Below are 9,591 nucleotides of genomic sequence, written 5' to 3'. Positions count from 1 at the left end.
TATGGGGACACCATGCTGGGGACACTGGGGACACCATGCTGAGACTATGGGGACACCAGGCTGGAGATGTTGGAGACTCTGGGCTGGGGACATTGGGGACCCCGTGCTGGAGGCACTGGGGACTCTGTCCTAGGACCATGGGGACCTTTTCTGGGAACACTGGATGGATGCTCCGCACTGGGATCATGGTGACCCTGTGCTGGGGACACTGGTGACCCTGTCCTAGGACCATGGGGACCTTTTCTGGGGACACTGGATGGATGGTCCACACTGGGACCATGGTGACCCTGTGCTGGGGACACTGGTGACCATGTCCTGGGCCATGGGGACACCGTGCCAACCATGTGGGGACCCACCACGGCCACCCCATGGTGACCCTGTGCTGGGGACACCGCGGACCCTTGGGACCCTGCCAGCCCCCCGGGTCCCGCCACAGCCGCCCGATGCCAGGTCCCCGGTGCCCACCCGAGGGGGTCGCGGAGCGGGGGGTCCCCACGGGTGACGTCAGCGTCGGCGTTGCCGGGTGACGGCGGCGCCCGGGGCGCGCGGCGGGGCCTGACGTCACGGCGCGATGGCCGCCCGCCCGCCCGGCAGCATGGAGGCGGCGGCAGGCCCGGCCCGGCGCCGCTGAGATGGTGAGGGGGGACACGGCGGCCGGGAGGGCGCGGGGGGTCGGGGACACCCCCCCGACACCGCCCGGCGCGGGGACCGGCCCCGGGGGCGGCGGGACGGGGCGGACGGCGGGGACGGGCCTGGGCGGGAGGCGGCGGGGAGCGGGGGGACGGGCCCCGGCGGTCTCCGGTGTCCCCCGCTGTCCCCGTGTCCCCTGGCGAGGGGCTGACGGGAGTGGTCGTCCGTCCCCTTGTCCCCCCCGCCCCCCGCGCCGCGATCGGCCGAGGCCACACGGCGGCTCCTGTGCGGCCCCCACTGGCTGTCCCCATCCCTCTGTCCCCATCCCTCTGTCCCCATCCTGTTCCTCCGTCCCGCTGTCCCCATCCCACTGTCCCCGTCCCGCTCCCTCCATCCTGCTCCTCCATCCTGCTGTCCCTATCCCACTGTCCCCATCCCACTGCCCCCCTTCCAGCTGTCCCTATCCCACTGTCCCCATCCGGCTCCTCCATTCTGTTCCTCCATCCCACTGTCCCCATCGTGCTCCTCCATCCTGCTGTCCCCATCCCACTGCCCCCCTTCCCGCTATCCCTATCCCGCTGTCCCCATCCTGCTCCCACCATCCCGCTATCCCCATCCCACTGTCCCCCTTCCCGCTGTCCTCATCCCGCTGTCTCCATCCTGCTCCCACCATCCCGCTGTCCCTATCCCACTGCCCCCCTTCCCGCTGTCCCCATCCCGCTGTCCCCATCCTGCTCCCTCCATCCTGCTGTCCTCATCCCGCTCTCCCCATCCTGCTCCCACCATCCCGCTGTCCCCATCCCACTGCCCCCCTTCCCGCTGTCCCTATCCCACTGTCCCCATCCTGCTCCCTCCATCCTGCTCCTCCATCCTGCTCCCACCATCCCACTGTCCCCATCCCACTGTCCCCCTTCCCGCTGTCCCTATCCCACTGTCCCCATCCTGCTCCCTTCATCCTGCTGTCCTCATCCTGCTGTCCCCATCCTGCTCTCACCATCCCGCTGTCCCCATCCCACTGCCCCCCTTCCTGGTGTCCCTATCCCGCTGTCCCCATCCTGCTCCCACCATCCCGCTGTCCCCATCCCACTGCCCCCCTTCCCGCTGTCCCTATCCCACTGTCCACATCCTGCTCCCTCCATCCTGCTCCTCCATCCTGCTCCCACCATCCCACTGTCCCTTTTCCCACTGTCCCTGTCCCACTGTCCCCATCCGGCTCCTCCATCCTGTTCCTCCATCCCGCTGTCCCCATCCTGCTCCTCCATCCTGCTGTCCTCATCCCACTGCCCCCCTTCCTGCTGTCCGTATTCCACTGTCCCCATCCCATTCTCCCCATCCCGCTGCCCCCCAAAATGCTGCCCCCATCTCATTCCCCTCAACCTGCTCCCCCCCAACCTGCTCTGTTACCCCGCTGCTCCCCCTTCCACTGCCCCCCACCCTGCTTCCCCAATCCCTCCAAACCTGCTGCCCCCATCTTGCTCCCCCAACCCCCCCTCACCCACTGCCCCCCAACCTTCTCCCCCGTCTCATTGCCCCTCCAACTGTTCCCCACAAATCGTTCCCCCCAACCCACTCCCCACAACCTGCTCCCCCCAAATAATTCACTCCCCCGTTAATCTGCTCCCTCCAACCCTCTCCCTGCAGTCCCCCCCCCCCCATAACATGCTCCCCCCAACTCTCTCCCCCATTCCCTCTTCCCCATTTGCACTGCCCCCCCCCGCCTTCTGCCCCCCTCTAATCCACTGCCCCCCAAACCTCTGCCCCCCCAGGATCTCAAGGGCCAGTACTGGACGGACGATGACTCCGACGGGGACAATGAGTCTGAGGAGTTCCTCTATGGCGTCCAGGTAAGCACTGGGAGTGCCGGGACCCATGGGTCCCATGGAGGGAGTGGGGGGAGGGCTCGGGGCCCCCCAGCCTGCGCCCTGAGTGCGGGGCTGTGGGTGTGTGACGGTGCCACGGGGTGCTGTTCCGCAGGGGACCTGCGCCGCCGACCTGTACCGTCACCCGCAGCTGGACGCTGACATCGAAGCCGTGAAGGAGATCTACAGCGAGAATGCCGTGGCCGTCAGGTGGGTGCACTCCACACACCATCCCACACCCGGTCGTGCTGCCCCCGGGGCACCCAGATGTGTCATCCCTGAGCAGTTGGCCATGGCGTTCCCAGGGCAGCTGGCCATGGCATCCCTGGGCACCCGGCTGTGCCATCCCCAGACATCCAGCTGTGCCATCCCTGGGCACCCAGCTGTGCTGTACCCACAGCAGCACCCGGCTGTGGCATCACTGGGCCACCCTGCCATGGCATTCCTGGGCATTCAGCTGTGCCCTCCCCGTGGCACCTGGCTGTGGCATCACCAGACACCCAGCTATGGCATCCTTGGACACTCAGCTGTGCCATCCCCAGGCATCCGGCCATGGGCACCCACCTCTGGCATCCACAGGCACCTGGCCATGGTATTCCCAGGCACTTGGCCCTGCCATCTTGGGGCACCTGGCTGTGGCATCCCTGGAAATCCATCTGTACCACCCCTGGGCCACCTGGCTGGGCCACTGGAGGGCACCCAGCTGTGCCATCCTTGGGCCACCTGGCTGTGGCATCTCTAGGCATCCAGCCATGCCATCCCTGGGGAACCTGGCCATGCCATCTCTGGGGCTCCCAGCTGTGCCATCCTCAGGCCACCCAGCTGTGCCATCCCTGGGTACCCTGCTGTGCCACTGCCAGGGCACCCGACTGTGGCAACCCTGGGGCTCCCAGGTGTGCCATCCCCAGTGCATCATAATCTGGGCTCTCTCCCCGTGCCATCCCAGTCTCAGGGGTGCACATACATGATACCCAGGGAGCCACCCGTGCCCGTCACCGCCTCATGAGCCTGCCCACCCCAGCACGGTGGGCACTGGGCAGCGGTGGGCACTGGGCAGCGGTTCCTGCACCGTGCCAGCCTCAACCCGTCCCCCCCATGGCACCCCGTGTCTTCGCAGGGAGTACGGGACCATCGACGATGTGGACATTGACCTCCACGTGAACATCAGCTTCCTCGATGTGAGTCCCTGGGGTGCCCCTGGCAGCGTTGGCACAGGGAGGGTGGGGACGCTCGCCCAGGGGCCCCCAAATTTCCCTCCCCACCTTGGGGTCCCTGTCGCTGTGCCAAATCATGGCTCTCCCTCGGCAGGAGGAGGTGGCGACGGCCTGGAAGGTGCTGCGGACGGAACCCATCGTCCTCCGCCTGCGCTTCTCCCTCTCCCAGTACCTCGATGGCCCCGGTGAGTGGGGACAGGCAGGACATGGTGTCCCCACGTGCCCTTGGAAGGGGGACGGCAGTGACACCGTCGGCTTGTCCTCCTCTCTCTCTCTCTCTGCAGAACCGTCCATCGAGGTTTTCCAGCCGTCCAACAAGGAGGGCTTCGGGCTGGGTCTGCAGCTGAAGAAGTAAGAGCCAAAACACAACAGGCACCCAAGGGTGGTGGTTGAGGTGGGCCGTGGGGTCACCATTTTGCCCCCAAACTGGTCAGGTGCCACATGTCCCCATGCCACCACCTTTTACCTGCCACACAGCCCCGTGATAGTCTCACCATCGGTTTTGGGTGGGGAAGAGGAGGAGCTGGGTGGTGTGGACCACCCGAGTGCTGGGCTCAGTGGGTACCATAGCACCCATGGGTGCTGGCACCCCGCTCAGCCACCCATGCCACCTCTCTGCCAGGATCCTGGGCATGTTCACGTCCCAGCAATGGAAACATCTCAGCAACGATTTCCTGAAGACCCAGCAGGAGAAGCGGCACAGTTGGTTCAAGACGAGCGGCACCATCAAGAAGTTCCGTGCTGGCCTCAGCATCTTCTCCCCCATCCCCAAGTAAGACCCTGATGGTGTCCCCAAGGGACCAGCCCTCTGTCCCCTGGGTGGCTGGGGACCTGGTACTGTGCCTCAGTTTCCCCACTCGCCCCTCGGACGCTGCTGCTCCCAACCAGAGCCCGAGGAGATGAAAGTTGCTCCAAAAAACCAGCCGAAGGGTGAATTCGGCGCCGGGTGACGGAGGAGTAGGGGATGGTGACAAACGGGGGACCTCAGCGAGACTCTGTGCCCGCAGGTCTCCCAGCTTCCCTGTCATCCAAGACTCGGTGCTGAAGGGCAAACTGGGCATCCCCGAGGCTCGCGTCAACCGCCTGATGAACCGCTCCGTCTCCTGCACGGTGAAGAACCCCAAGGTGGAGGTTTTCGGCTACCCCCCCCCCAGCACCCAGGCAGGTGTCGCCCCCTTCAACATCCTGGTGGGTGCCTCCCCGCCTCGGGGTTTGCTTTCCTCTCCCTTCCTGGATTCCCAGGGGCTGCCGCGGGGTCCGGTCGCTTGTTGTGGGCTGGTGGGACCTCCTCGGGGTGGTGGGACCTCCTCAGGGTTGGGGGGGAGCCCCCTGCAGGGCTTTGTCCTCTGCACCTTGTCCCCAGCACTCTTGGGTGGGCAAGCTGGGCCGTGGGGTCCTGCAGGGTTTTGCCCCCCCTCTTGGTGCCGCGTCCCCAGTGCGTCTGCGTCCCTGGGAGGGTGTTGGCATGTTGGGGGTCCCGCCGTGGCAGGGGTGGGTGTTTGGGGCTGTTGCGCCACGCGGAGGTGGGGGTGCGTGGGGGAAAGGGGATAACGCAGCTGGCTCTGCTCCGGCTCCGTCGCAGGTCGGCGGCCACTGCAAGAATGTCCCTACGCTGGAGTACGGCTTCCTCGTCCAGGTGACTGTCCCTCATCCCCCCCAACTGCCCCACATCCCGCTCAGCCCCACCGCCCCACATGCCCCTCAGCCCCGTCCCACTGCCAGCAACATCCTCCCCACTGCCCCACATCCCACTTATCCCCATCCCACTGCCTGGAGCATCCCCATCCCACTGCCCCACATCCCCCTTATCCCCATCCCGCTGCCCGGACCGTCCTCCCCACTGCCCCACATCCCCCTCATCCCCATCCCACTGCCTGGACCGTCCTCCCCACTGCCCCACATCCCCCTTATCCCCATCCCACTGCCCGGACCATCCTCCCCACTGCCCCACATCCCTCTCAGCCCTATTGCGCTGCCCAGAGCATCCCCTCGAGTGCCGTGGCTGCCGCAGGGGCTGACTCCTACCATCTCACTCAGATCATGAAATACGCGGAGCAGCGTATCCCGACACTCAACGAATACTGCGTGGTGTGTGACGAGCAGCATGTCTTTCAGAACGGCTCCATGCTTAAGGTGCGGGGACAGGGTGCAGAAGGGCATGGACTGTCACCTGGGGTCACTGTCCCCAACCTTCCTCACGGCTCCTATCCCCTCTGCAGCCGGCGGTGTGCACCCGGGAGCTCTGTGTCTTCTCCTTCTACACCTTGGGCGTCATGTCTGGTGCGGCAGAGGAGGTTGCCACGGGTGCTGAGGTAGGGGTGTGCGCGGTGGGTGACCACGCTGTCACCTCGGGGTGCTATCCCTTCAAACCACGCTCTGTCCCCAAGGTGGTGGACCTGCTGGTGGCCATGTGCCGCGCTGCCCTGGAGTCTCCCCGCAAGAGCATCATCTTTGAGCCTTACCCTTCCGTGGTGGACCCCAACGACCCCAAAACGCTTGCCTTCAACCCCAAGGTAAGCCCCAGGGGGACAATGCTGCCCCATACCAGGGGTCAATGGGGCTTGGGGTAACTCTGAGAACCCCTCCATGGTCACCCCTCTCCTTCCTCACATGCAGAAGAAGAACTATGAGCGGCTGCAGAAAGCCCTGGACAGCGTGATGTCCATCCGGGAGATGACCCAGGTACACTGGCGTAGCACCACAGCACCCATGGCCCCATGTGAGGCCCCCCCAGGTGTGGGATTCTTCACCGGGGGTGGCATTTTGGTGCCAATCTCCATTCTCCTGCGGTTGGGTGGGTGCTGGGGGACCCACCTGCACCCCCTCTTCCTTCTGCCAGGGGTCCTACCTGGAGATCAAGAAGCAGATGGACAAGCTGGACCCCCTGGCCCATCCCCTCCTGCAATGGTAAGGCTGAGGGTGCTGCGGCCCCGTCCTGCTGCCCTCCAGCCCTCTCCACTGCCCTGTGTCCCTTCCCGCTGCCCCCTGTGCCCCGGGACAGGGGATGGGGTCGGGGGCAGCCAGGCACTCCCGGCACGAGCTTCTTGGTCCCTCACAGCCCCTTTCTCCTGGGGGGTCGCGAACATCCACTGATCTCCGGGCGGGTTCTGGCCCAGCTCCTGGCTTGGCCCCATTCCCAGGGGATTGTGGGACCAATCCTGTCTGACCTTCCTCCTCCTCTTCCTTTTCCTCTTCCTCTTCCCAAGGATAATCTCCAGCAACAGATCCCACATCGTCAAGCTGCCTCTCAGCAGGGTAAGGGGCTTGGCTGGGCTCCAGGTGGGGTCTGGCATGGAGGGGATGGAATGCGGGATGTGGGATATGGGATGTGGGATGGAGGGTATGGGATGCAGGATGTAGGATATAGGAGGTGCAATGTAGGATATGGAAGGTGGGATGTAGGGTATGGGATGCAGGACATAGGGTATGGGGTGCAGGCTGTGGGATGGAGGATGCGGGATGAGAGATGTAAGGGTCTGGGATGTAGGATGCAGCCTTTGGGATGGGGTCTGCAGCCTGTGAGATGTGGGAGGTAGGATATGGGATATAGGATGGAGGATATTTGATGTGGGATGGGGTACAACAGATAGGGGTTGCCACCGTTCCTCCTGGCAAGCTGGGGATGGCCAAAGCAGGGCTGGGACGGGCACAGGGCCAGGCTGCCGTGCATGATCTCTGTCTGTCTGTCTGTCTGTCCTCTCTCCCCGCCGGCGCCACCTTTGCTCTTCCCTTTCCCCTGGTAGCAGCTGAAGTTCATGCACACCTCCCACCAGTTCCTCCTGCTCAGCAGCCCCCCGGCCAAGGAAGCCCGGTTCCGCACCGCCAAGAAACTCTACGGCAGCACCTTTGCTTTCCAGTGAGTTGCTGGGGGGTGGTGGGTGGGAACCCCCGAAAGATGCCGTGGGGGGGGGCTGACGTGGGGCTGGCTTTTTTCCAGCGGCTCTCACATTGAGAACTGGCACTCCATCCTCCGCAACGGGCTGGTCAACGCTTCCTACACCAAACTGCAGGTAACGCTCCCCGGCGTCCGAGCCGGCCCCGGGGCAGGCAGGGAGCGGGGGCAGGCAGGGAGGGGGGGCAGGCAGGGAGCGGGGGCAGGCAGGCAGGGAGGGGGGGCAGGCAGCTGGAGATGTGCTGCCTGCAGAGGCCGAGCTGCCTCCGCCACCGTGCCCGAGCTGTCGGGATGACCCCGCGTGGCTCACCCTGGTGTTTCCCTGCAAGCTGCATGGAGCAGCCTATGGCAAGGGCATCTATCTGAGCCCCATCTCCAGTATTTCCTTTGGATACTCAGGTAAGAGGCTGCCTGCGCTGCCCGCTCCCGCCCGCGCTCCCCTCCCCACTCCCTGCATGGGCCCGGGGATACTCGGCCTGGTGCCAGCCAGAGGAGCCACGCAGGAGTGGGCTGCATCCCTTATCCTTCCCACCCTCGTCATCCTCATCCCAGCGAGGCTGGGGCTTCCCCAAGCGCCGGGGAATTAAAACCCCAACATTTTCTCAGCTCTGAGAGCTGCTGTGCCCACTTTTGGGAGTTTCCCAGGTTTTGGCGGCAGGGCGGGAACACCCGGAGCGGCTGTCCCTCTCTGTGGCATGCTGTCCCCGTGTCACCCCGGGGGAGGTGGATGGGGGTGACAGATGCTGCCTCGCTTCTCCGCAGGGATGGGGAAAGGGCAGCACCGGATGCCTTCAAAGGATGAGCTGGTGCAGAGGTACAACCGGATGAACACCATCCCCCAGGTGATGGGCCGGGGGACACCGCGGGGGGGGGACAGGGATGGGGAGGTGGTGCCCCCAGGCGCAGGGGACAGCCGAGCAGTAACGCTGGTTGCTCTCCCCACAGACCCGCTCCATCCAGTCCCGCTTCCTCCAGAGCCGCAACCTGAACTGCATCGCGCTTTGCGAAGGTGCGGGGACACGTCGGGGGGGGACGGAGAGGGGTGGCCGGGCAGCACCCACGTCCCTGGCTCAGTGGGTGGGTGGGGGAGGGTGGGAGGGTCCCCCCACCAAGGGCTGTGCCCAGCGGGGACCCCCATCTGACAGCCCCTCCCCTCGGCAGTCATCACCTCCAAGGACCTGCAGAAACACGGCAACATCTGGGTCTGCCCTGTCTCGGACCACGTCTGCACCCGCTTCTTCTTTGTGTGAGTCCCAGCCTGCGCCCACCTCCCCGGCACCCACGGGACCCCCCCAGGATGCCCCCTTAACCCCCTCCTTCTCCCCTCCCAGGTACGAAGATGGCCAAGTGGGAGACGCCAATATCAATACTCAGGACCCCAAAATCCAGAAGGAGATCATGCGTGTGATCGGGACTCAGGTGTACACAAACTGAGCGGCGGCGGGGACCCCCCCCCCGGGAACCCCTCCCGGGAGCCGAGCGAAGACCCCGGGTGAGGCTGGGGAAGGACGAGTGGGTTTCCAGCCTCCCGGGCAGGGCAGAGACGGGGGCCGACACCGGCGGCTCCACCATGTACATAGGTGTCAAGCATCCAGCGAGCACCGGGCAGGTTTAGTGGTCCCTTGTCCCCTCCCCGTCCTGTCCCCCCAGTGTCCCCGACCCTGTGGCAGTGTGGAGGAGGAGCTGCGAGGGGGGGAGGAGGGCTGGTGTGGCTGGTGGCTGCCCCTCCTGGCGTTGGCAGCGACGGTGTTTTTATCGATGATGAGAAACCGAAGCAAAAAAACAAAAAACAAAAACAAAAATCAAGAAAACAAACCCAAAAAACACCAAAAAAAAAAAAAAGGAGAAAAAGGACTTTGTGTCGGTGTAAAGTATTTAAACAACCTGGGGGGGTGGGGAGGGGATGGGACCGGGGGAATGGGACGGGGTGTGGGGAAGGGAGGAGGCCGTGGGAAAGAGGTTATGGGGAATTGCTGGGGTTTTGGGCGAGGGCTGG

General features: G+C 64.9%; 1 protein-coding gene across 2 annotated transcripts; it reads left to right on the top strand.

Moving 5' to 3' along the window:
• The first annotated feature begins 569 nt into the window (after positions 1–569).
• Positions 570–9,371, top strand: PARP6 (poly(ADP-ribose) polymerase family member 6). 2 transcript variants are annotated; one of them, XM_074155504.1, is made up of 22 exons: positions 570–635; positions 2,397–2,474; positions 2,605–2,699; positions 3,607–3,667; positions 3,798–3,888; positions 3,988–4,054; positions 4,326–4,475; positions 4,711–4,891; positions 5,286–5,339; positions 5,741–5,836; positions 5,923–6,015; positions 6,091–6,216; positions 6,320–6,385; positions 6,543–6,610; positions 6,910–6,958; positions 7,450–7,559; positions 7,641–7,713; positions 7,925–7,994; positions 8,358–8,437; positions 8,541–8,604; positions 8,757–8,841; positions 8,927–9,371. In XM_074155504.1, the coding sequence occupies exons 1-22, from the start codon at positions 633–635 to the stop codon at positions 9,027–9,029; spliced, it is 1,863 nt and encodes a 620-aa protein (XP_074011605.1). In that variant the 5' UTR covers positions 570–632; the 3' UTR covers positions 9,030–9,371. The 2 variants fall into 2 exon arrangements, 1 of the variants encoding a protein (XP_074011605.1); XR_012463477.1 differs by lacking the exon at positions 7,925–7,994 and having other exon boundaries at positions 7,447–7,559.
• Positions 9,372–9,591: the final 220 nt, after the last annotated feature.

Source organism: Numenius arquata, chromosome 11 (assembly GCF_964106895.1).
Source record: "Numenius arquata chromosome 11, bNumArq3.hap1.1, whole genome shotgun sequence".
Taxonomy (NCBI): domain Eukaryota; kingdom Metazoa; phylum Chordata; class Aves; order Charadriiformes; family Scolopacidae; genus Numenius; species Numenius arquata.
This window is presented reverse-complemented; position numbering and strand designations above follow the sequence as displayed.

Excerpts from the sequence above, each read along its gene's own strand:
- PARP6 (XM_074155504.1), top strand. Across the intron at positions 5,837-5,922 it reads AGAACGGCTCCATGCTTAAG|CCGGCGGTGTGCACCCGGGA; the intron begins GTGCGGGGACAG and ends TCCCCTCTGCAG. Across the intron at positions 6,016-6,090 it reads AGGTTGCCACGGGTGCTGAG|GTGGTGGACCTGCTGGTGGC; the intron begins GTAGGGGTGTGC and ends TCTGTCCCCAAG.